Source organism: Drosophila yakuba, chromosome 3L (assembly GCF_016746365.2).
Source record: "Drosophila yakuba strain Tai18E2 chromosome 3L, Prin_Dyak_Tai18E2_2.1, whole genome shotgun sequence".
Lineage (NCBI taxonomy): Eukaryota > Metazoa > Arthropoda > Insecta > Diptera > Drosophilidae > Drosophila > Drosophila yakuba.
Genome location: NC_052529.2, coordinates 19,285,798 through 19,312,706, shown reverse-complemented (window position 1 = coordinate 19,312,706; position 26,909 = coordinate 19,285,798). Strand labels below are relative to the sequence as shown.

General features: G+C 42.9%; 3 protein-coding genes across 10 annotated transcripts; 2 read left to right on the top strand and 1 right to left on the bottom strand.

The window, feature by feature from the left end:
- Positions 1-1,585: 1,585 nt before the first annotated feature.
- On the top strand, positions 1,586-16,914 carry LOC6539791 (ras-related protein Rab-26). 7 transcript variants are annotated; one of them, XM_039374353.2, is made up of 7 exons: positions 3,277-3,412; positions 10,257-10,956; positions 12,424-12,534; positions 15,188-15,296; positions 15,844-15,954; positions 16,038-16,182; positions 16,606-16,914. In XM_039374353.2, the coding sequence occupies exons 2-7, from the start codon at positions 10,297-10,299 to the stop codon at positions 16,718-16,720; spliced, it is 1,251 nt and encodes a 416-aa protein (XP_039230287.1). In that variant the 5' UTR covers positions 3,277-3,412; positions 10,257-10,296; the 3' UTR covers positions 16,721-16,914. The 7 variants fall into 7 exon arrangements, with proteins under 7 accessions (XP_039230285.1, XP_015050776.1, XP_039230287.1 ...); XM_039374354.2 differs by lacking the exon at positions 3,277-3,412 and adding an exon at positions 4,998-5,368; XM_015189486.3 differs by lacking the exon at positions 3,277-3,412 and adding an exon at positions 5,007-5,429.
- A 1,579-nt stretch (positions 16,915-18,493) lies between these two features.
- Positions 18,494-21,394, top strand: LOC6534663 (pre-rRNA-processing protein TSR1 homolog). The gene is made up of 4 exons (XM_002095302.3): positions 18,494-18,688; positions 18,751-20,318; positions 20,371-20,637; positions 20,694-21,394. The coding sequence occupies exons 1-4, from the start codon at positions 18,583-18,585 to the stop codon at positions 21,201-21,203; spliced, it is 2,451 nt and encodes an 816-aa protein (XP_002095338.1). The 5' UTR covers positions 18,494-18,582; the 3' UTR covers positions 21,204-21,394.
- A 9-nt stretch (positions 21,395-21,403) lies between these two features.
- On the bottom strand, positions 21,404-26,902 carry LOC6534667 (TBC1 domain family member 9). Of its 2 annotated transcripts, XM_015195287.3 has the most exons (11): positions 26,750-26,902; positions 26,111-26,277; positions 25,447-25,705; positions 24,833-25,394; positions 24,627-24,775; positions 23,162-24,557; positions 22,880-23,097; positions 22,592-22,821; positions 22,148-22,486; positions 22,002-22,090; positions 21,404-21,937 (listed from the first exon to the last, which is right to left on the bottom strand). In XM_015195287.3, the coding sequence occupies exons 1-11, from the start codon at positions 26,791-26,793 to the stop codon at positions 21,626-21,628; spliced, it is 3,765 nt and encodes a 1,254-aa protein (XP_015050773.1). In that variant the 5' UTR covers positions 26,794-26,902; the 3' UTR covers positions 21,404-21,625. The 2 variants fall into 2 exon arrangements, with proteins under 2 accessions (XP_015050773.1, XP_002095342.2); XM_002095306.4 differs by having other exon boundaries at positions 22,148-22,821.
- Positions 26,903-26,909: the final 7 nt, after the last annotated feature.

The window sequence follows — 26,909 nt, the reverse complement described above, 5'->3', positions numbered from 1 at the left end:
AGTACCGCAAGTAAAATTCTTTGTTAAGACATATACTTCTATTAGTATTAATTTAATTATATTGATATACAGTGTCCCGAAGGTCGAGACGCTTGATTCGTCCTGTTCGTGCGATTGAGCAAGTTTCTAATTCTCAGTTTCGTTCTCAAAGGTCCTGCGTTTCGAAACTCTGCTGCAGACAATTCTCGATATAAATAATGCAAGTTGAAAGACAATTAAGATAATGAAAAAAATTCAACACATTTTTCAAAACTGTGTGCGTGGCAGTTTTGGGCGGTTTGCAGGCGTTATGGTGGGCATGGCTGACAGTTTCTTGGCACATCAATAAAAATGTACAAGACCGACACAACACTAAAAATATCAAAACTGTTTTAAGTTACGTGGCGTGGCAACATAGCTACTAATGAGATTAGAAGAGGCAATTTAAGTATACGTCAATAGCTATAGTATCTTGATCAAAAGTTTATTTCTGGCACTGAGATATCTGCTCAGGAAGCCGTATATGGATGTCTGGGAATGGCGTTGTTAGCAGCTAGCTATAACTGCGTTCATATAAACACCTTTCTTACAGAGCGACCTAAATCAGAATTAAACTGACATATTTCTGAAAGAATAGGATAGATACAAACAAAGACCATATTTCCATGAAGGCTTGTGTTTAGCCGATTTTGCTGTAAATTATGAGTTTTGTAAAAGACAGAATTACTCGCCAGAGGGAAAATAGTGACTGACGATGAAACTGAAAAAGGCTTAAAAAGACACATGTACATATGTATGTATATCCAGCTTATATACCCAAATTCTGTTAAAATTTTACTGTGTGGTTCCACAGGCAAACTGCTTTCGTACCGAAGGATCAGCTCTTCATTACATGTACTCTTTCCCTGAAAATCAGGCAGCGTTCTTTTATATTTTTTACCTCACAGAGTTAATGCTACAGGGAGATGTCTAACCGTTAGCTATTGCACTTAATAACTTGGCATCTGGCCTAAGGACTTGTGATGATTTTTGCCTGCTTAGATCTCGAATTTCCGATTAAAATCAAGTGTCAAATTGTATTCCCCTTTTCTCGAGTAGCTAGGACACAGATCGGAATAATATAGGGAAGTTAAACTAGATCCCCACTGCTCAATTTCACTCTAAAGCTATGGATTCAATGAGGTCCTCTAAAATATGCTTAGAGCAGAGGACCACATGTCTGGGATCCACTAGGACCTTAAAAAGATCTGAAACACAAGGTTTATAACTTTTTATCAAAGTCTGGAGCTACGTACAGTAAAGTGTTAGTTCACACTAACTTCAGCATGCAGAAAGCTGCGCTGTATGTAGCCTGTAGTAGAGCCTAAATTTTCCTTTGCTCTACTTTTATTATCGTATCACAAATTGACACATATACATTGCCGCATATTCCGATTCAATTAAGTTTGATAATTAACTTGATTACAAGAGAATTAGTTACCCTCTTCGAACTCTTCAAATGGCAAATCCATAAAGGGAGAGTGAGTGCGAGAGAGCGAAAGCACAAGAGCGCCGAAAGCTCAGAAAGGATGTGAAAGGAAGTGGCCGACTGCAGATATTTTATGCCAGTTGTATGTTGGCCGAGGGTTCGCGTGGCGGGGGCGGCAACGACGATGACATTATTTTATTTATGCTGTGATAGTGAAATAACAACAACACCAAGACCAACAACTGAAATAACACCCATTCCCCTAAAATCAATCGCAATATTTTCGACGAGGGACGCGAAACGCATGGAGGGTCTTCACTTTTAACGATGAAAAAAGAAATTAACCAAAAGCTTTAACCAAAACATAAAGAAAAACACCAAGCAAATCGTTGCGAACCGTATAGATAAATTAATATTTAATAATAGTGAAAACAGCACCAATTAGCGCATAACCTATAAAATATTAGTCAATATGTTTAGCTAGCTACAATTTACATAGATAATATTTAATTAGTGGCTTCAAACAAAACACCAAGCAACCAAACAACCATTCAACAAAGGGGAAAACCAATACCTAGTTCAATTGAACGGAACGAAAAACTAACGAATAGCGATTAGGAAAACTGGCCAACTGATAAGGCTGGCGAAAATATTAAGCTTATAGCATATAGGAAATAATAATAGCAACGGCAACCCACCCCATCCCCAAGCGAAAGCCCCGAAAAGCGGATTCATTCAGTAAAACGTGCCACACAACCGGACGGCAGCGACGTCGACGGCGTCAGCGGCAGCGACGGACAACAGTAAATGTCAAAGTCATAAAGAGAAAGCACGGAAACGCCGATGAGAGAAAGCTCAAAGGAAACGTCAAAACTATGCGAGGCGATAAAAGCTAGACAGTTATTTTGGGAGAAGCAATGCCAAGTGTCAAAATCTCAAAGAGAAATTACGAAAAGAGAGAAACAGCTTAACAAAGAAACCCTCAGGTTATTTTGCTAACCAGTGGATCAAACGAAACCGCCATTAAAAAACGTATCCTGTCCTGTGGAATGCTGACACAAGTGTTCGATAACCTCAGCTTGAATTCGAAAAAGAGTTCAGAAAAAGAAAAGGGAAAAAAACGTCACAAAAGGAGGTCATCCAAATCGTCAGAAGAGAGCTCCTTGATAATTTGACACAATTCAAAGCTAAACCAATGAGAAAGCCTTAAGTGAAAGCTCAGGATAATAGCTTCAGCACAGCTTTTGGCCAAGACACAATCCACTAAAATCGAATCCAATGGCCAGCACAGCGCTAGCAACGGATGGCGGTGAAGGTGGTCCAGGGGCAGGAGGAGCGCCGGCAGGATCAGCGCATCCCGACGACGCGAGCAGCATGAGCGACGACGTCTTCGAGGATGCGGAGACCACCCAGGCCAGGATCGAGGAGCTGCGTCGCCGGCCCTTCGGCGATGGCTGCTACAATCCCCCCGCAGCGCCCGCCTCTGTTTCTGCCTCGATAACGACGACAACGACGCAGCAGCAACACCATCACAATCCCTCGCACCACCACCAACCTTCCCATCACCAACCATCCCACCACCATCACCACCACCACCACAACCAGCAGAGCTTGACGGGTAGCCATCACTACCACGACGATGCCATCATGGCGCCCGTCCAGCGCTCCGCCACTGGATATCCTGGCTATCGTCCCTCCCGCGAGGCTATGCAGATGTATGCGTACGGAACGGATGACTACGACGATGATGACTATAATGATGGTTGGCGATCGTATCGCTACGATGAAGTGGACATGCACCCAGCCCCGTCCACCGCCTATCAGCAGCCCTTCGATGATACGGTCAACCACAAGACGATCCTGCTGGGAGACTCGGGCGTGGGAAAGACCTCCTTCCTGGTCAAATACAATACGGGCGAGTTCCGACTGGGTTCCTTTTCCGCCACGGTGGGCATCGCGCTTACGGTGAGTTTTCAATATTGCAGTACCACAATTTGTAAGTGGAACTACTCTAACCCCATCCTCTGCAACTCGAGCCAAAGGATTATTCATTTTATAACCTATTTTCTCGGTAAAAGCAACATCACAGAAATGTGCAATGTGCCGAGCAAAAGTAAACTGCTAGCCAAACCCATGAATTTTAAATTGATTTGTAAGCTTTAATACAAAATGTAACTCTCACATGTTGACAGATGTTGGTTCGAGTTGCAGAGTTGCGGAACTCGCTTGGCCTTAAGCTTGCGATTGTGGGCGAATCCGTAGCGCTGCCTGCTGCATGAAACCCGCACAGTAGCCTGACCCCGCCCCCTAGCCAGCCGCCCCTGACCCCCGCCCATGTATTGACGCACATTCGAATGGGCTCGCTTTTGTAGTAAGAGTATGTCTGTGTGCACTGGCCTGCTGTGTGTACCTAATTGGGGAAGAGCTGCCCAGCTGCTTTTGGTGAAACAAGTTTTGCCTTCGGGGCACTGGGGACTATGGATTAGTTATAATCGCATAACTCAACTAAATTCATTTAATTGTTAACATTTGGATTAATGCCAGTTATAGGTTCTATATAGGATTTGTGGTAATGCCAATTATTGGTTATTTATAGCTTTCAGTAGAAAGACATGTTGTTACTATAAAACAGTACCAACCATTATTTTTTACCGCCCAAATAATTTCAAAATAACAAGGACATATGTACATATGTAAAACCTTTCTCGCAGTGCACTCTTTTACTCCGCTAAATAGGCAACATATTGTTCGGGTAATCGCGGAGATTTTCTATTTTTGGCGGGCATGTTGAAATCCCCGAAATTGATTTTTTCTCGCGCGGTAAATATAAATATCTGCGTTCGACCTTTTCCACGTTGTTGTGCTGACATTGATGGCTGCCTGTGTGTGACAATGTGTGCAGCGCGCACACACACACTCGCGCGACCTGTTGCTGTTGCCTTTCACTTTCACTCACCACAATCAGCACCACACACAGATACACACTCACTCCCCTCACACCCGCACACAGGCACACACGCGCAGACCCTGACACAGACACAGACAGACAGCCACCGCAATGGCCGCCAGTGAAGTTCAAGTGCAACGGTTTTCAGTTGCCTTGGAAGCTGTTGCTGCTGATTTCCCTCCTGCTAACCCGCTTTACCCATTTCCCCATTGCAACACTAAGCGCGTGCTCAACTTCGGGGCATAAGCATTCCTCCACCAGGGTGGGTCACTGGTTGAGTGAGTAACAACTGAAATGTGTTAAGCATCGGAACATTATATACATAATATTTATATTTATGATTTTCTTTAGCTGGAGCTTTTGTATTGGATATGTGTTTCAAGAATTTTCTTATATATATGTATGTATATTACAAATATAAATATTTTTGTGTATTCCCCATGAGTTTAATTCAAAAAGTAGCTGGAGTTTTGGCTCAAAGCAACGCACTGGAGCAGAATTAGGTATGGAAGTGAGGAGAATATTCTGGCAAGAAACGGAGCACCCTATCGAACAGACACCTGAGTCCTGAAATCTTCTCAAGCCCCTTCCCTTCCCGTTCCCGTTCCCGATACCCTCAACCTTTCACGTTTCTAGGCCAGGGTTGCTGCTGCTCCTGATGCCAAAGTAAAGCCGAAGTAACCGAAGCCACACGAACTGCAACTCGAACTGAAATCGAAGCGGAGCCGAAGGACTCGGCTGCTGCGAGGGATTGGGACTGATGTGACGATGCTTTTCTCCTGGGCCCGCCAGTCAGTCTAGCTGTGTGTCCCGATAAGCATCGGTCGCGCATCCTGCACATCCTTCGCATCCTTCGCATCCCTCGCAGCTTATCCGAATTTGCCAGCCAGGTGACCAACCAAAGGCTGAGCCAGCAGCTGCAGCCGAAAATACACTCGGTCGCGAGTTTCGAAGCCAAGTAGATTGAAGTGCTGGTTTGTGTTTGGCTCTTTGGGGCGCGCTCATTAAAGACCTACTACATTTCGTAAACATTTAGTAAGCACTTGCATTTAAGCGGCAGTTCTTATTTATTACCTTTCTTATTTTTATTATGTTTACCCTTTTAACATCCTGCGCGCGTGTGTGTGCTGGTGTTTTGTGGTGTCTGGGTGATTTGACAAGGTCCTGCGCGAGTTAAAAATAAATGAAAACAATTATGGTGGACTGGCTTTCGCTCGGTACTCAATAATTCAAGGGCAGCGGAAGATGTTTGTAACCAACATTCTTTCGGCTTTTGTGGCGTTGAGTGGATTTCGGAATTTCGGTATTTCTGGTTTCTTCTAATGGGTTAATCTGTTCAAAAGATTCACCGAATAGGCTTAAGGCATACGGAATGATGTTGGTACAAAAATATAAATGTTGTATGAAATTTGTGCAAATGTGTTTAAAATTCCACATACATCCCTTCCAAAAGTGCAAGAGAAAACCAGATGAACAAATTGACTGGAAATATTTAATAGTAATGTTAAGTGGCAGGGTCTCAAGTATTTGTTATAAAAATAAACTGGACATATCATAGATGTTTCTCAATACTAACATGTTAATAATTTCCAAAAAGTTTGGTACAGAAATATTATACATTATTCTGGATATTTGTGTTTAACGATTTCGCAACTTAAACAAACAAACAATTTTTGTTTATATTACTTCTTATTATTAAAATTCTGTTAAGCAAATATGTAAATATATTTAAATCAGTTTAGTCGTTTTCGAAGAATTATTAAATCAATCAATTATTTTGCTGAATTTTCGAATTTTTCCCACTGGCTTATTGTCAAATGTAAATTGGAATTTGTTCAAAGCAATTGAATATAAGCCAAGTTATCCCCGAACCTGATGTCTGTCACATTTTAACCAGGTTCTATTGTTGTTTACCCGGACTCGGGTTTCATTCAAATGCGCATTAAATATGTGAGAGTCAATAATTGCGGATGAACACAAAAGTTCCGAGGATCAAGGCGATGATTTTCCATTGAAATCAGCTTTATGATAGTTGCTATTACATAAGCTGAAACTTAGGTACATTTCTAGGTGGCTTTTCGTTTTAAATATTATTCAGAGAGAGAGAGAGGGAGAGTCATAGATTTTTGCAATAATAATTAGTTTGGCCTCTCCACGACGCTTTGAAAAACTTCAAAGGCGCGTGGGTAAGGAGAATATGTCTAGGAAGCCCCCAAAACTTTTCTTCCACTGCCACAGGTGTCCTGTTTCTTGTCGTTTCGAAATTTCCTGGGGCCGTCCCCTTGGGGTGGAAGTCACTTGAATCGTCGTTTAAGCCGATTACAAGCACAAATCTCCTGGGTGGCGAGTGCTCTCCCTCCAAAGTAACCTCCTCCTTTGTCCCTCCGCTCTGAAGAACCACTAATATGCACTGGAACTAAATTGTTGTGTGGCTGGCTGAAAGTTTTATGAAACCGCTTTATGCGCAAGCATTTCTCCTTTTGTCCTGTGAATTGTCTATCTCGCCTACAAAATTTTCTGTGGTGAGTAGTTCTACGGAGATAAGCAGAATAATAGAGCTTTTAATAAAGTATTTACCCTATTAATTCACTTCTTAATACATTTTAAAGCTGGATTGATAAGTGGAAAATTAATGAGAGTGACAGAAACTTAATAGTTTATAAAAGTTTGTTTTTAAAATTGAGTCGGGGTCTCCAATACCGGTAACACTTTTTCAAAATGTAAAGCCTACCATATGAAGTATATACATTCTTAATCAGCCCATCCTTTACCCGAAATTGCTTATTAGCTTTAGGGATATCTGCCAACCTTTCCAAAAGTGTTCTTTTTATTGCATTATTACATATGCAATTCAAACGACCCGGTTCGGAACACTATGCATTTGAGCAGATTAATAAGTTTATCATTTTCTGTTCCAACTTTATATGTTCGAACTGTATATCCTTTTGCGTGGGATCCAGTCCATCCATCTGGCTCGTCATTTCCTTAAAGCTGTCCGTGCAATCAGGAAACCATTGTCTGGCGCTTCTGTCTGCTCCTTGTTGCCGTTTAAGCGGCGTGATTGAACGCTAAATTGAATGTAAGTCAGTGTGCCCTTACATCTGTGTGTTTCTGGTTGCCTCGTGGTTGTGTCCTGTTGTGCGTGTGTATGCGTGGGCAGGACCTACTTGTACGCTTACATGAGCATTCTGTTTTGCGTGGGAGCTTCGGTGGCAACGGTGGCTGTGCACAGCTGTGCAATGAACCGTCACGGTGGCTATTCCTCCACTTTCTTCCCGGCGGACAAACCACTTTCTCCTTTCGCTTTGTGTGCTTACACGGCAAGCTGCAAATGGGAACGGGAACGGGAACTTCGCATTCTACTTACCCAATTTATGAAAGGAACTGAAAAATGCTGCTTAACTTTTAACTTTGAACAAATTTTGTGTACTCTGGGAAAGGAAATTTCGCTTTTCCTTTTTTGCTTTTCCGTTTTTTGGTTGTTGTCGTTGTCACCTACAGCGATGGGATACACTGGAAAAAGCATCTCCGAATTTAATCATCTATTTCCAAAGTTAAAAGTCCTCTGAATGGAATGAACTTCATACGGATACCATTTACATTAATTGTATTAATCACATTTTAGTTGCAGAATTTGTATTTAAAGATAAATTCTATTTAGTAGCAGTATTATTTCAATCTGTAGGGTAAGAGATAGAAAAAAGAGCTTCAGCTGGGGCAAAAGCTGCGACAACCCAATTAAAAACTTTTGTTATCAGGCACTGCGTTTTAAGTTGATTTAAGTAAATTGCTCGATGGCCGTTGGAAAGACTGTTTCATGGATTGACACCTCATTGACCCGCGAGCCGGGTAAGATGGGTGAAAAAGGGTCAACTTTTTGAATATCATTTCTCATATTTGCATAAGGGCAAGCGAAATGCCCGTAGGCCGCAAAAATGTCTACGTAGAGTTACATTTGATTCGGGCATAATTAATGGTCCCAATTTGTGCGCGTTGCTAGGAATGTGTTCGTAATTGGTAAAATTAAACTTTTGTCCTTGGCTAAAATCCTATCCGATTTCAATGGTTTCTGTTGCGGAATCTTTTATAATCAATTTGCTCATGAATTGTTTATTTCAGATGCTCTTAAAGTACCTGCATTCTATAATCCTCAGATTTCATTTAAAGCAGAGACCGTTAATAATTTTTGTAAAACTTAAACACAAAACTTTGCCTTATGGCTTTTTAGGAATCAAATATATACAGATATATACAAAAAGATTTAAAATTAAAATATTTAAGTTTTTTTCTGTAACTGTCTTAAATTATAGTTTATGCGCCTTTCGCCATTTCTACAATTTGTCCCTGTGTTTACCGATTTCATTGTTATTCCATCCTTAGCACTTTGCTCCGTTTTAACTGCTCTCAGAAAAGCCGTTAACAATTCGCACGTGTTCGCTACCGTTAACCTGCATTTAACCATCGAAGGCCGCAATAAAAATAACGCTTTAAGGAGAACTTAACGAAATAAAGATGTCTGAATTCGGCGGGACTACGGGTCCCATAACTTTGATAAATCAGCTTCGAATGCCCCAATCCCACCCTAAATCAGGCAAATCAAAAGGGTTTTGTCTGAAAATTGAAAGCCCAACAACCATTTTGATTTATGTATTGGCATTTGGCCATTTGTTGAGCTGCGAATTAAATTAAAGTTCGGATGAATTTTGCTTTGCTGCCAGCAGCAACCCCAAAGCCATCAAAGTAAATAAGAGTTCAGCAATTTTAGGTAGATGAAATGTGATTTCTAGTTTATGTAATCGGTTAGGTGGGAAATTTATGCGTTGTGTATTATTGAAATTATTGATTTAGATTCAATAAAAACCTTCTAGATGTTTATGTGCGATTTTATCTTCTGCGCACTTGCTGATTGCTTTTCTTATTATAGAAAACTTAAGAATGAATTTTTATTTAAGCAATAGGCACTTGCAATTTTTATTTTCAAATCTAATCTTTATTGTCTTTTATACACGAATAATGTTTTATGTTAAACGTTTCCTTATCTTGTAATTTAAAAATAAATATAGAAAAATGGGAACTCAACTCTTTTCGGCCCCAAAAAGTATGCTAAGAATAGTGGCAACATACATACAAGCTATTTGTAATCACTTAATTATACAGGCGCCTAGGCAATTCGTGGCTACAAATGAGCGGTAGTTAATCACAGAGCTGGACCTATACTAACCTTTGACACCGCTCCCTCCACCCCTCTTCCCACTCCCCTGCAGGACGAGCCAATGCATAATTACCAAAAATTTAGTTAGCCACAGCTACGGTTCGCTGATTTTGCTTCTGCTTTCGCTTTTGGTGGCCTTGCGGTTTGCTTGCCAACTGTTGATTTAGCGACAGCAACCGCAACCAAACACCGCCCACCGCCCACCACCCACCATTCCATTTGTATCCACCCCCCGCCCACTTTCACCACTGTTGTCAACGACAGTTGTTGTTTTGTGGCCCCGGAGCATTTGTGGGTTTCGGTTTTCATTTCATTTGGCCAAAAAAGAGAAAGCGTGGAAATTACATTCAATTTGCATCTGGTCGTTTATTGTTTTATGTCAAAATATTCATGTACTTTCTGTACAAACCCGTACGATAATGAAAGTTCCCATCTTGTTTATGCTTTTAATGAGTTTAAATGACTTTGTCGGAACCGACTGAGTGTAATTATGAAAGTCTGTGTATGTGTGAGTATGTATCTGAGACCTAAACAAACTTTAGTTTTGGATTACTTCCTCCTGGGGGTTGGTGTTTTCTGCCCATCAATAATGAAGACACAGCCGACATCCGAGGCGAGATTATTGATTTATGTGCGTGTGTTAAATATAGAATCCGGCCAATCAGCAGGAAGTAAAGAGGTTTCAAGAAGATGCGTCGACAGCAGACAAGATATCGGAGTGACTCCATCGCAAGTCCATCGGGCTCCCGCAAGCCCTCCATTTCGTTGGCCACCCCATCACCGTTGGCCAGTGGATCCCCCACTCGCCGGGAGTCCCTGGTCAAGCCCACATGGCAGCACATTACACCTGGTCAGCTGCCACCCAAAACCCTGGACAAGATCAATGGCATTGCCTCTGACGATTCGGACGACGATGGCTACCCGAAGAGACGACCCAGCGTGATTGTCCACCAGCGCCAGCAGTCCATCTCCCAGCAGCCCTTGCTGCCGGAATACATGACATCTGCCTCCATATTCCGGGATCAGGCTCCGCAGACATCGCAGTTGCAATCGCAATCGCAATCACATCATCTGCCGTCTGGCAATGGATTCATGGCCCGATTAAATAACGTGCGATTGGCCAGCGCGGCGGAGCAACAGCCACTATTGGATTCCGGAGGAGGAGCCGGAGATGGAGGATCGGGAACTGCAGTGGCTAGGCCATCTGTTGCACCTGCTCCAGTTGCTCCGGGACCGGGAAATGAGGGAGCCAGCGCCGCGCTCTGCAAGAACGCTGGACGAGCACTCATCCGCATGATTTCATCGAGCAAGGCGCCGGAGGAGGAGGACGAATTCGATATCATGGGCAAGGTGAATAAGACTGGGAAAATGGGGAATTAGTGAGGAAAAACTCTTGGGAAGTAAGTGCAATAAAAGTGAGTGTAAAAGTTATGGGGGCATTAACTAATTTAGTATTGAGTAAATATTTCAAAAAGTATTATATGAAGAAGGCAGTTAGAGAGTTTCCACTCATTTTTTGTTTCCATATAAGTTGGAAGTTGAAATATTTATTTATTTGCCAACAATAACACATTACACTTCGTACTTAATACTTAGGAATACTCCCCCATTCATTTCAAAATAAAGTTGCACAATGAAAAATCCCTTTTTTACTTCAGCTTGTCAACTGCCAATTTGCATTTTCCGAAAGGCGACAACAAAGGCGTTCTCAAGAAAAAATAAAATATATGTACTTTATTACGTGTATTTTTTATTCCAACTTGACGAGTTACCTCGCCCAGTGACTTGGTCGTGAGGCCGCAATTTGATTTATATAGTATACCTTTTGTTTGACTGCCTGCGACTTTTACGAGCCGGCTTTTATTCGATGCCGCCCCTGATCGGCTTTTGGCCTGGTTTACAATGTGATTTACATAAGCAGCCAAAAATAAAGTCATAAAATTCAATAAAATGCAGAGTGACAGAGGAAATTAAATGCCCAGACAACAAGGACGAGCAGAAGTTCGGAGAGCAAAACCAAAGTTTTTTGCGACATTTGGTTCGGCAGACCTGCAGCTGCTGTTGATTAGAATAATTCTGGGGAATTATGATAGGTCTTCGGGCGCCTTAGACTCCCCGTCGTCCAAATGCCAGCCAAGTCGTGGAAATGAAAAATGTACATATATAACAGGAGCTGCATAAAATTTCATTTACTTGACTCGCTCGTTAAATCTTGAATGTGAAGTGTTGAAGAATCCATCGAGGCAGCTTTAACACATTTAAAGACATCATTTGAATTATTATTTCGCACATGAATAGAGCGGATATTAAACTCAAGGCAAAGAGAAACACTTTATAATTGGCATATTGATTTATTGGTCTAATTTATTTGTTTATTTTCCATTGTTTTTTTATTTTTTATTCGTGTATTTTAATGGGTTTCCTTACTGGTTGGGTGTAACTTTTGTGCTTGGTTAGCAGCTAGCACCTGGGGTATTCCCTGAAAATCAGCAATTGCATGTTTGCACAACCAAACCAACTTTGCGTATTTTAGTAGAGTCAACACCAGCCATCAGCAGTAACCCTTAAAAGGATTTTAGGTGGGTGTGCAGGGGAAATGACCTAGGGTAAGGATATCCCGCCACTGAGTGTATTCAGCACTCCCGCTATCATGTAAAATTCAAGAGCAGTTCATTAAATATTTAGATGGAAACAGTAGGGTGCGGCATAAATTATAATGTGAAAAATCGAACCACGTCAATGTACATAACAATTTACGTATCACATGGTTTTCTCCGGCTTTTCTTGGCTTCCTTCGGCGCCCCATCCGAAAAATAGGTCATAATGCTGGGCGATTCGGGAGTGGGCAAGACCTCCCTTTTGATCCGTTTCCGCGATGGTCGATATGTGCCGAGTTATTTCCTCAGCACGGTTGGCATTGATTTTAGGGTAAGCGCATTATTCCCGCCGTGTATTCTTTTCCATTCTGTTCAGATCTCTGTGTGTTTGTTGTCGGTTCAGTTCCCTCTTTCTGTATACATATATATTGTTGTCACTGTCATTATCCTTCTTGTTGTTAATGTTTTTGTCCTTATTGTTGATGTTGTTGTGGATATTGTTCCTATCATTGTTGTTCTTTCCACATAAGTGTTTTCTCCTTCTCTCAGTTCACTTTATTCACATCTCTGACTTGTCTGTCTACTAAATCTTCATCATTTATCTATCTATTTGAGCTGTCCAGCATTGGGTACACACGGAAAATTATTTGTATTAAAAACATCAGATGTAATAAACAATAAGGTTAGTTATTTAACTTGTAGAAATTTTAAACTATTTAATATTCGTTAAGGGTTTATTAACACCGAAATAATAATATGTCCTTTTGTTATTGCGAGAATTTTAATCAGTAAATCAGATATAAAAGTGAGAAGGATCACTAGCCGATTTAATTCCGCCATTTTCGTTTGTCCGTTAGTATAAACATCGAGAACTCAGGAACTGAGATTAGCCATGCAGGATCTAGTCACGTAATTTATGCTAAAGTACTCGTTTTACTGCTCGTATATTACTATGGCGTTTTCTATTAAGTTTAGCAGTTAATAGAAAGACATCTACAACGCTACAATTATATCATCAATTTTAATGCTACTATACTTATAATTTATAATAGAACATAACAACTTCTTTCTGTGTGCCACTCTTGCTCCTTCTTTCCATCAATCTCTGAGTCCTCTCAACAGTTGTCAAGGCTCATTCTCTGTCTGTCTCTTTCCACCCCACCTGGTTCTGTCTCCTTCTACCCGCTTATTTCTCTCTCTTTCGCTGACCCGTCTATGGGCTGTGGTTTTCATGATTTTGTAGTCGCCTGCGGTTGTCCTCTTTACGTTTAGTACTTGTTCAACCCCAACTTCTTGCTCTGTTGATAGAGATAAAGATCCTTGGGGTACTATTTATTAAAAAGCATGTGAACTTGAAAAGGACTTGTAGATGTCTTACCCGTGTCTCTGTGTGTGTGTGTGTGTGTGTGTGTGTTTGCTCTCCTTTGGGGTATTTAACTAGATGTTGTTGTTGTTCAGTGTGCTTATTATTGTGCGCGGTTTAACATTTAGGTGCTTTGTTATCCTGCCCGCAGGCATTTCCTTTGCTCCACTCTGTGACCTTCCATACATCCTCTTTCCTCTGTGGTTCATGGCTCATAAATTTATTAAGCTACCCGTGTTACATATCTCCCACTATCTATTTCTCCGTCCACTACTATTTGTCTCCGTACCGGGAGATTTTACAAGTGCCCCATGCGTTCGGCGTTTCCTTGACTTTAAATTGTTGCCATGTTTTCTATATTAAATATGTCGACTCTGCCATTGTCTAACTGTGGCCTCGGGGATTCACCTCCTCCCCATTGAGTCACTCACACCCACCTCACCGGTTTCAAAGTGGGCCATTGGGGAATGAACTGAAATTTAATTCGCTGGGGAGTTGTTCATGTTGATTTTTCAACTTGGCTGATTCTTGGCCAAAGTATAAAGTAAACGAATATTGTATATGACTGCCTGCCAATTTATGGATAATTAAATGTTTGAACTACCTAGACGTACGAAAAGTTATCCATTTGAGTGTTGTATGATATGTGTCCCAATTCATTTATTTATGTTCATATTTTAGAATTGTATAAACCTGAATATACGTTTCCCACGCTTCCTAGTATATAGAAAAATTGTATGTTTTTGCTGAGGCTGTAGTTGAAAAGCAACAATTAAATATATAAATTTAAGTAACATTTTTAGTTTTCCTGAGATTCTTATCAGCACAACAAATTTTTAATTGTGACAAAGAAAGAATTAATTTCACACATTTCTTTACTATCATTAAAATAAAAAATCATCTGAAATGCCAACAACGAAGAGTATCATACATATAAATGTAGCTTCATTAGCCCATCCTATGCTGCGCCAGAAATTCTTGGCTCATATTTTCAGTCGTGTTACTTTCTCAGAAATAGAAATCAAATCAAAGCATATGCCACAAATTCACGTTAATATCATACACCCCGTACATGAACCTTTTGCTGTATGCCGTGTATATTCTGTGTAATTCTTTGTGTATTCCTTGGCTTGTGCACTTTAATGATATTGACTGACTGTCTAAGTAGTTAGTGGTGGAATGACATGGGGCCATCGTGATGCCGGACAAACCCGCAACGTCTGCTGCTCATTATTTGGATAAAGGCAAAACGGAAGAGGAGGTGGCTCAGTTTGCCGGATCCTTCGACCTTTTGGCTTTCATCATGGAAGTCGTCTGCCCGTCCTTATGAATACTCCACCAACCTCGTTCTCCTTTACTTCTAAGAAGTCTGCATGTGAATTCTGGGTAGAGACCACGCTGCGCATAAGTGATATGTATTAAGCATACGCAACGATATCCCCCTCCTCTGCAAGCATTTTACTCCCCTTCTACTTGTAGTGCGGTGGCACGGTTTTTGTGCATGAGCGTTTCGTTAATTGCATTTTGCATACCAACTGCATTTCCACGGCCCTGTTTCGTGTTTGCGTTTAATATAATAAAATAATAAATTAAATATCGCTCAATTATAAAATACCAACAGAACAAAGTGGTGGTCGTCGATGGAACGCGCGTCAAGCTGCAAATCTGGGACACAGCCGGTCAGGAGCGATTCCGGAGCGTTACCCACGCCTATTACCGCGACGCGCATGGTGAGCTAAAAAAGACTTTTGCAACAGAGAATCGCACAAAAAATGTTTTCCATATGAAATGCTTTAGATATAGAAAAAAGCTTAATACTTTATTAACTTAACCTAATATTATCATTATTTTGAATATTTCGGTCCAATTGCGAACTGTAATCAATCACAGTCCTAAGACCCAATGAACAGTCGCTCTTTATAAAGAAAATCAAACTTCTCGGATACCATTAAAATTGTTTCACATTATATGGGGCACTTTTTATTGAAAGAACTTAAATTTTTCCGATAAACCCCAAGATCCGTAGGGATTCTATAATATTTCTGGAGATAATAAAAGTAAACAGGTATTATTTATTATTAGGAATAATAAATCTATATTAAAGATTGAACTAAATGTAGTAGTTTATAGTCACACCTAATCAACCGCGTATTTATTGAACTTTGAACATATATTTATAGTTTTAATTGTTTTATTTTTAATCACATTTCTATACTTCGTTCGGTTGGCCCTTGTCTGCATATTGAGACTAAACCTAATTAAATTTTTCAACCGAAGCTCTGCTGCTGCTATATGACGTGACCAACAAGACCACCTACGACAACATACGCGCCTGGCTGGGCGAGATCCGGGAGTACGCGCAGGAGGACGTGGTCATCGTTTTAATTGGTGAGAGATCGGCTAAAGGGCTTTGATTAAGCTTAATCAACTTACGAGTTTCGAATCGAATCCACTTTTCGTTTCGTTCCCAGGCAACAAGGCCGACTGCAGCGGCAGCGAGCGACAGGTGAAGCGGGAAGACGGGGAGCGTTTGGGGCGGGAGCACAACGTGCCCTTCATGGAGACCTCGGCCAAGACGGGACTCAATGTGGAGCTGTCCTTCACAGCGGTGGCCAGGTGAGTTCTGCCTTGCAACTCCATTCTAAATTAGATTTGTTTCCAATTGGGCAGGTATATTAAGGGGGATATTGATTTAATACACATATTACGGCAACCATTAAACACGTTACCGATGCTTGTTTATATATATAATATGATAGCATAATAATATATTAGCTTGGCATTTCATTTAACTCCCGTTCTTTCCTTCAAAAAATAAAGTACTACAATTTATAGCAAAGATTTTAGTTTTTGAATTCTACAACTAAATGCATAGTGTTTTGTTTGATTTGTAATACTCGTATCCATACTGTGTTTTAAGTTTGGTACAGACCTAATGGCTCTATAAGCAGATAAGTGAATTACTATCACATGACACCACTGTGGAATTCTTGGAAAGTATCCCATCCCAGTATCTAATCGCTTTATTCTCATTTTCAGGCAACTGAAGAGTCGCGGCTATGAGCACGGCGATGATGGAAAGTTCAATGTGCATGATTTTGTGCGTGACAATACAAAGGCGCGCTCGGTTTGCGCCCAATGCAGGAACATGTAATTGTCGTTGGCCAACTTGTGGATGACAGAAGAGCCATATCCTCCCGATCCCGCGCACAAAGAAAACAATAACCCCGCAGTCCGTTCAGATGGGAAGTGGGGCACTTGAAGGAATACAGAAGGATAAGTTGGCGATGGCGCAGAGTCGAAATTCTGCATTTATTGAAACCAAACCCAAAACGACAAAAAAGAAAATCACAAAGACACTCGATAAGATTGCACCAATTTTGTAAGACCCTAGAGGGAAGGTAGAGAACTCGGCATGTTTTGTATGTAATGGGGATTTCGGGGCGGAACGGGACGCGATACGCATAATTTTTATAGGGCAGGCCATTGGCATTGCGGCATCAGTAGGCCCGATGCATAAATATTGAACAATATATATATAGATGTATATATATACATACAAATATCCATATACAACTGCATAAATTACTTTAATGAGAGAGCCGACGGAACGCAGCAAAATCATGCAACATTGAGATTTATCCAGCACGCCGTTGGATTTCTCTGAGGATGGCACTGCTTGGAGAATACGAGGGTCGTTTGATAAGTCCGTGACTTTTTGTATTTGCCGCGCACCTGCTCTAAATACAACACTGCTCCTGTCAGCAGTTATCGATTAACAGCTGACTGTAAAATTTTGAGAAAGCTGCGTTTTTTGGTTTGCGTTTTATAGGCATTGAAAGCAGACGATCTCGTGAATTTTTTTGTTCCATCAGGACAATGCACGGGTGCACACGTGTGTAGTCAGCATGGCAAAATTTCATAAATTGGGCTACGAACTGCTACCCCATCCAGCATATTCTCCAGATTTAGCCCCCTGTGACTATTTTTTGTTTCCAAACATGAAGAAATGGCTCGGCGGTAAGAGATTCGGGTCAAATGAAGAGGTCATCACAGAAACAAACGACTATTTTGAGGGCCTTGAGAAAACCTATTATTTGGAAGGAATAAAAAAATTGGAAAAACGCTGGACTAAATGTATAGAGCTAAAAGGAGATTATGTTGAGAAATAAAACGCTTCTTTGACGAAAAAAATATATTTTATTCAAAAAGTCACGGACTTATCAAACGACCCTCGTATAAACCTACCTAAAACACCCAGAGGAGATCTCGGGATGCTACAATTCCAATTAATGAGAAACAATCACTCAATTTACCTACTATTAGTTCTATTGATTCACTCCTACTTGTTAAGTGTTATGGACTATCGTTAAGTTTTAGGTCCACTCGAGGGCCCTGGAAATTGTTTACATTCCCCACTAATGAATACCCTACGCAATTAAGTTAATTATTACTAATTACGCCAGTGTAAGCCCAATCATAAACCCATTCGAAAATAATTTGAATAGCGCGCCCAGACAAAGGTGTTGGAAATAATCAAAGGCAGTTGAACAAGTTGAACATACATATACTATATTCTGAGGCACTACAGCAAAAGATAAAGAATCCGACGCATGCGTATATCACGGGATGGATGTAAATTAGCTACTAAACAGCGTTATATTCAAGCAGACGTCAGTCTATACCATAAACAGCAAATACATATTTACATTGAATGTGGTTTAAAAAACAAAGAAGCTATTTGTTTCATTTTTGGGAATTGAATATACCACTGGAAGGGCTGTACAGTACAATAACACATTTTTGAATTTGGCGCCCAAAACAGCAGCTGTTAGCAGCTGCGTTCTAACATACTCACCACTGCTGTTAAGCGCTAAGGCGATGTTTTGCAAAACATCGCTTCACATCGATATCAACAATAACGTAGAGATATCGAGAAAAACATTGTATTGTCAGAACATGTGCTCTAGCTTGAGAAACTAAACAGCGTAAATTGATTGGAATTTAACGTTAACTATGGCGGATCACGCGTTTCATAGGCCCGGGCCGCTGAAACAAGCGAACAAGGCTCACAAAACGGGTCGTCATCGCTCCAAAGGAGCGATAGACAATGCCCAAAAAGGTATGTGAAAATCTTATACGAATGCTCCAAAGTTCTGACCCACATGGTGCTACCTACCACAGGAAAGATTGGACTGAGGCCCATCTCCCACAAGCACAAGCAGCAACAGCGCAAGGAGCAGCGTCGCAACCAGATGAACCAGCTTCGGAAGAATAAAAGGGAGGAGGTGTTGGAGCAAAAGAGAAAGCTAGGTGGTCAAAACACAGCTCCCTTTCTCGTGTGCCTACTACCCATGCACGAACAGATAGATCCCAAGTCCGCATTGGAAATCCTTCAGGGCTGTGACAGCGAATTGGTGGTGGAGAACTCCCCAAGTGGCATTGTTTACATCAATCTTCCAAGGTTCAAGCAGCGTTTTGCTTTTGTCACACCACCTGTGGGTCGTGGAAATGAGCTAATTGCCCTGGATTACCTGAAGGTTTGCGACACCACCCTGCTTTTGACCTCCGCCGCCTTTGGCGATGACGAGATATTCGACCGCTGGGGTCAACGAATCTTTAACATGATATCTGCTCAGGGAATACCCACTCCGGTGGTAGCCCTAATGGATCTGGAGTCAATCAATCCCAAGCGTCGGTCTGCTGCCAAGCAGGCGGCTCAAAAGATCATTTCAAAGCTGTTGCCTGAGGAGAAGATCATGCAATTGGACACAGCTAGCGAAGGTTTGAATGTGATGCGGCGCATTGGCGGCCAAAAGAAGCGCATCCTCCATAACGTTGCCAATCGGCCACATCTCTTTGGCGATGTGGTAGAGTTTAAACCGAGTTCAGATCCCAGCGACGATCTGGGTACCCTAGAAGTCACTGGCTTTTTACGCGGACAATCTCTAAACGTGAATGGTTTGGTCCACATTCCCGGTTTGGGTGATTTCCAGCTCAGCCAGGTTGTAGCCCCTCCAGATCCGTATAAGCTAGATAAATCTCGCGACGGCGAAAATGACGAGGTGCGTCTCTTGGATCGCAGTGATCCCCTTAAGCGCACTTCTCTCCAAAGCGAAAACATACCCGACCCCATGGACGCAGAGCAGACGTGGCCCACTGAGGAGGAGATCGCCGCCTCGCAAGCAGAAACTAAGAAAATGAAGCTGGTCAAGCGTGTTCCCAAGGGCTATAGCGAGTACCAGGCTGCTTGGATTCCGGATGTTGAGGAAGTGGAAGACCCAGACGGCAAGGAGGATGACGATGACATGAGTTATGATGACGATGATGAGGACGAAGAAGACGATGATGGGGACTTCATGTCGTGCGACAACAAATCATTTGAGGATGAGTACGAAAGGCGGGATTCAGACACTGAGGAGTTCCAGGATAGCGTGTCCGTGGCCTCGGAGGCTGCTAACAACGACGAAAAATACGATCAGCAGATGGACTTTCAGGAGGAGCGTGAGACTCTTAAGAAGCTGCAGCAAGCACGCACGGATCAGCTTTGGCCCGATGAGATTGACACTCCTTTGGATGTGCCTGCTCGGGAGAGGTTCCAGAAATACCGCGGCTTGGAGTCCTTCCGAACATCGCCTTGGGATGCCAAGGAGAATCTTCCCGCTGACTATGCTCGCATCTATCAGTTCCAGAACTTCGACCGCACCAAGCGTAGGATTCTTAATGAAGGCAAGGAGTTCGAGGGCGTGTTGGTAAGGATATTTAATAATTTAGGTTTTATAAGCTTACTTATTTTGCTTTCAGCCCGGTTTTTATGTAACTCTTCATGTGATCAATGTTCCTGAAAGTCGCTGGAATGCCTTCAAGTCTGCCCAGCTCACAGACAATATTATCGTGTATGGAATGCTACCTCACGAGCACCAGATGTGCGTAATGAACGTAGTACTGCAGCGAATGCCCGACTCAGAGGTGCCGCTGAAGTCTAAGGAACAGTTGATCATCCAGTGCGGCTATCGACGCTTTCTTGTGAATCCCATTTACAGTCAGCACACCAATGGGGATAAGCATAAGGTAATATTTGGACTCGTATCAAATTAAATCTTTATTAATGGATTATATTTTTCCAGTTCGAACGCTACTTCCGTCCATACGAGACAGTTTGCGCCACGTTTTACGCACCGATTCAGTTCCCTCCGGCAGCCGTTCTGGCCTTTAAAGTGAATCCCGACTCCACCCTGGCGCTGGTGGCCCGTGGACGCCTGCTCTCTTGCAATCCAGATCGCATTGTTCTCAAGCGCGTTGTTCTCAGCGGTCATCCCATGCGTATTAATCGCAAGTCAGCTTCGATTCGATACATGTTCTTCTACAAGGAGGACGTCGAGTACTTCAAGCCAGTGAAACTAAGAACCAAGTGCGGACGCCTGGGACACATCAAAGAGTCGCTGGGCACGCACGGTCATATGAAGTGCTACTTTGATGGGCAGTTGCGATCCTACGACACTGCTTTCATGTACCTCTACAAGAGAGTCTTCCCTAAATGGACCTACGAAGAGTGTCTAGTGCGAACGGCGGAGCACGAACGACAACATGCGTCGGCGAACAGAAGGAGCTCGCAGCAAGTCGCCATGGAAGAGTAGGTGTGTAAATGGATGGATAAAACCCACGAACTCGTATGGGAATCTTAAGTGATCGATGGACAATGTGAATAACTTCTGAAATGATTTTATATTATTGTTGTTACATTTAAACCTATAAAAGTTTAAACTCTAAGAAATGTTCAAACGGGAAAGGTCACCCGAAAAGTACATAAAGTATGTATAAAAGAAAACCACATCGATCATTATTTATATGTGACTTCGTTTTATAATAGGAATAATAGAATTATATTCACAAACAATTGTCTTAACTTAACGGTAGAGGCAATACAATATACATACATATAACATGGATACGTTTAAAAGCTTGTCGCATTGCACAAGGATAAAGGGTCGGTCAGGTTCTCATAGAATATGGCTAATACATTTTTGGGGGGATAGGAAAGGGATAGGACTATGATAATTCAGTAATTGGTAGACAAACACTTGCGCCGCTTCTTTTGCAATTGCTCGATCTGTTCGCTTATTTGGATGGATGTTTGGAAACCTCTTACAATGCTGTTGACGGTCAAAACCGTAGCGATGAACTGGCTGATAGATATGTGCCAGGACTCGGAAATGTTAGTGCTGCTGCTGCTGCTGTCCCCGCTGCTTGTCGTTGTTGTCCGGGACTTTCCGCTCGCCTGACGCAGCTCCTCTTCCAAAGCCACAAAGAGGCGTGTGGTGCCAATGGGCTCTGCTGCGGGAGTGGTCGGATTGCCATTGCTATCCGGTTGCTGAAGGTAGATCCAGTTTTCCTGTGGTTATTGAGTATCTTTCAAAGGACAAAGCAAGACATACCTCATCGCTACCCATATTTAGCTGGGTAAAGCTCTCCAGGCTGGGCTCCTTCTTAATGTTGCTGTTGCCAAGCTCAAGGAGATTCTCATCTCAAAAATGAATAACAGGTTTGAATGGTACTTTCAATTTTTAAAGTCTTTACTTACAAGCCCTTTGCATCTCTTCATCTTGGACCAGACCCATGATCTCTATGATGCTCCGCCACAACAGCTGAAAATTCTCCTTACGCATGTGGGGAATGCTATGCTGCGAACTAGAAGCGCCTTCATCCGGCTGGTCCAGCAGATAGCCAAGACTGCCCAAGCTGCGCGAGTCCGTGGCATTCGAGTCGGCACGCTCCAGCCGTGTGGCCGCAACTAGGTCGCTGATCTGTGAGAAATTTGAAATGGTCTCGACATTGAGAAGCATGTGATCAGCGGCCGCAGCAGAGGCTGCTCCGGCTGCCGCAGCCACTCCGGGCGGCGTAATGCGTGCCGCTCCCAGATCTGAAATATCCGAAAATGTGTCAATCGATTCGTAACGGCCCTGCTGGCGAAGCTCTCGCTGGAGTTCGTCTTCGTCCCGCCCAGCATCAGTGGATGTTGCAGTACCCTGGAGTCCCGGCAGGTCCACATAGAAGGTTGAGCTGCGATGCGCCAACGAGGAGGTGTTAGAGTTCAGCGACAGATTGGGAGTGCGTGACAGGTCCATAAATGTGTTGCCCGAGATTCCGGCCAGGTTGTGCAGATGCTGAGTGGCACTAATCAGGGCAAAGTCATCGGCATCAAAGTTGTGATCCGAGGGCGAGGGCAGCGCTTCCATCGACTCAGAGGCGTCATTACTAAATAAGAGATTCATGGTTTTAGTTCGTAATAGGTTGGTTCTGAAAAACAACTCACTCAAAGAAATCCTCCGCCTCGAAAGCCTCCTCGGCATCATCTTTTATGCGTGGGCGCGGGCGACGTGATCGTTCAATCTCCGCTTTGGACAACAGAGGCGGAAGATGCAGAACGTAAAGGAGTTTCAGCTTCTCCATGTTCTTGTTGGAGCAGACCAGGCCCAAGGCATTGATGAGCTGTCCAAAGTCGAGAACGCCAGTTCCCTTCTTATCTGTAAGCTGGAAAACGAAAACAGAGACATACAGTTTCATGACAATGCTTATCCCACGATTAGTTACATACCCTGAACAGTTTTTCGCCAATGTCTACGCTGACGCACTTGCGCCAGGGCGTGAGTTCCGTAAAAAGCGTGTGGAATACCTCATAGTTGACACTGTAAGCCTCGTATCTGCCTCCAAATGCGCCGGCATCTTGAATCGGTCTGCTTGGGGACTGAGGCACCAGCTGGGGAGTCTCAGATAAGGGGCATTGAACCTTTTGCTGCTGCTGTTGCAGGGACTTGAGGGCGTGCTTTTCCTCCCGGATAATGGTGAGCAGCATATGCAGTTCACTGCGGCTGAAATACGCATTCTGGACGTAGGCCTTAACAATGGTCTTCTCGTTGTCGATATCGAACTGCCGCATCGTTAAGCGGCGATGTTTGTTGCGTAACTCCTCGATGCGCTGCTGTGTGATTTCCTCGCCGAATTTTGTGTACGCCTCGTGGATTAGGGTCTGAACTGTTTGTGTTTGGACTTTACGCTCCATCTTCCGTTTGTCCGTTGTAGGAGGAACCTGGTACTCCGGATTGTAGATTCCCTCCAAGTAGTTCTGCAAAACTAGCATGGCTTCGCCATCATCCTGGCAGTGCAACAGCTTTTCCCTGTTCCATTCAATGATTTGCAGTGAAATCATAAAGATAATCTTCGCGCCCTCGTAGAAGAAACAGTCCAGGATGTGCAGCGAGCTCTCGTAGCTGATCACGCTCATGAAGATGGTAAGGAACCAGGAAATGGAAATCATCTTAATCACTCCTAACTGCTCCAGGTGGCCGTGCAAATCGGGCAGATGCGTCTCCACCAGTTCGTTAAGCACACCTTGATCGATTTGGGCGCCCACTACCTTATCCTTGTAGTAATCCGGTAGTAGGTTCTCGCATAGGCTGGCCAGCATCCAGAAGGCGTTCTCTTCATCACAGAAAAGCAGGAACACCGACGACACAATATTCATGGCCTGACAGTAGCCTACTTGTGGGTTGCGCAGAGCATAGGCCTGAAGGACTCTCCGCAGAGCACCTATGCCATCAGTGCTCTGAAATGCCGGATGCTCGGGCAGCGAACGCGGTAAATCCCGATCTATTTCGTCGTGGGCAAAGCAGTTTTTTATGCAGGCTGCCTTCTCTACGAGATCCTCGTACAGTCCGGGATTCATCTCTTTGTCGTGGATTGCCCCCGAGAATATCAGCCAGATCTCCTGCCGAAGTTTGTCGGGAATACCCTCCACTATTAAATTTATCACATCTGTTGTGCGAAACATTCCAATGCCTCGTCCGAAGTCCCGGAAATGCGCCTCCCAGCGCATCATCTTTTCCTCCTGCTTCTGTATGATCTCTGCGCTGAACTGTGTCTTGAATGTGTTCATCAGCGCGGTCTGCTTGCTCCACGAAATATCATATTTGGCACGTTCGCGACTCACAGGACTGCGTTGAATAGATGGTATTGTTAGGATCGAGAATTGGAGAGAAATAGATTGTCAATTTAATACTTACACATGAATTCGTGCCAGAAGGTCTGTGATCTTGGAGATTAACACATCCCTGTCGACAATATGAGCAAACATGAAAGGCACATTCTCCGATGTAATAATTACAATTTGATTTTCGAACCGTTGCTGGCCATCGTCCTTCTTTTCAACGCTCTAAACAATGCAAACAATAATGAATTCAATCGAAATTAGGCAATTTCTTCAGCGAACCTTTATGGTCTTCATGGGTATAACAACGCTGACCAAATCCTTTACATCGCTACGAAAACAAAAGAAGTTCGGCGATAAGTAGATAAATCCTGAATTGAACCGCTTTGAGTAGGGTGTCCAGATGTTAGCCTTAATCTTTCCGTCAATTATTTCCGATTGTGGCAATCGAAAATAAATTCGGAACTCCTCGGATTTCTGGCGAGCTGTCAAATCGCGCAGTAGCACGGGTTTCTTGGACGTTTTGGCACCCAACCGTGAGAAATTTGAAGTATCGTGGTCGACTACAGGACTATCTGGATCATGGATTAGCTGCTGTATGGCCATTTTGTTGAGCTGCTCAATCAATAAGTGCGCCTCGCTGGCGTTAAAGAGCATTGTAAAGTTGTAGGTCATGTTATTGGTGGTTTTCAGATAGATGGTATTCGCATTTCGGCTGATGTCCTCAAGCTCTGCGAAGCGTATAATACGCTTTATCTCTTGACCCAGCATGTAGGAGTAGAAGCAGACATGGTTTAGCGAAATGTAAAGCTGACCCTGCCTTGGTATCTTGTTTTTTACATAGCTGGAATTCAATATTCAGTAAATAGAGACTTTTAAAAGAAACATATGCTTACGTGGCCGAATAGCAGTTAACTAAACGCTCTTCCTCGGGCATCTTGAAAATCTGTCTAAACTTTGATTTCATAACCTTGAAATCGGCCGATTCCCCAGTGTCATCTTGATTGTTTTGCGTGTACAGAGATTGGATCTTGCATATGGTGAAGTTGGTCACCTCGTCCTCGTTCTCCATCTCGTCCAGCACTTTAAAAAGATTTGCTTTCAGCCATTCCCAATCCTTAACAATCTCATCCTGGGTTATGCCAATGGCGATTTCTGTAAGGAATAGATTCTAGTTATTGATCTAAATTTTGAACTATAGAACACGTGAACTACAGAACAAGTAATTTAACTGATCCTTAATATAATGGGCATTATGGACTTTGTGATAAAAAATGACTAATAGGGGGGTATATACCCCACTCCGTCTACCGCCTTCTTTTCTTAATTTTATATAAATTGAATAACAAAAGGAACGAGCCAGCCTCCAAAGCTTTTGTAATCAGTTCCGTTCCGTGTTTACGTAAGCGCTGAGGGAACCGTAGATGAAAGAAATATTGGCATACTCCCATAAATGCGAGTCAAAGCCCGATGATTCACGGTCACAGATTGCTAGGCATACTGCACAGGCTCGAGGTGCTGGAACTGATAGAGCGGATGAGTCCGAGATATTGAACCTACCGTAAGACACCTCCGACGAGGGCGTCTGGTGCAGGATGCGATAGGGAGCCGGTTTGGTGTTCATCACGCTGTCGTAGGTGCCCACCAACATGGAACCGAATCCGCGGGATTCCCCATGACCACGTCTCTTCTGCAGGACAAAATATCTCGAGTGCATCTCGGCAATCCTGTGGGCGAAAATAATGGGATTCTCTTTTAAAATCGGCTTATCAAGGTGGGACGGCCCCACTTAATAGGAGCTACATTCTAGAGGGAGGGTGTCTGCATTTTTCTACGCAGCAGGAAACAGTTGGAAATCAATTTTCAAGCTGACTTTACACAGCTGCCACTTTTTGCGTTTCGAAATCAGAACCGACGAGCCGAAGAGTTGGAGTCTTGAACTTTTGGCTCACTGAGTTATCAACAAATGCAATTTAACTAACGGCAAGTAAGACGTTTATGCATAGTCCAAATACGTGATTGACTGTTCCCCGTGTCGCCTGCACTTCGCGATAATCGCATTCCATAAGATATCTTCCATAAACATAAAATTGCATATACACATGCCGTCCATCCCAATTCACCCACACACTCATGCAGCCCTTTAATTTAGACATTCTGAATTCTGCGATTTAGCTGCGGATTTGGGCTATAACTCACCAAAACGCCGAGGGCAGGAGCAGCTCCTTGGGCTGAATCCACATTTTGATTGTTTTTAGCCCGTGGGAGGCTCTAAATACAAAATTACTCTTTGTTTAATTCTGCATCGAGCGTTGATTGTTGTTTTTGTGGCAAGTGTGCCCGTTAGCTGGAAAGCGGA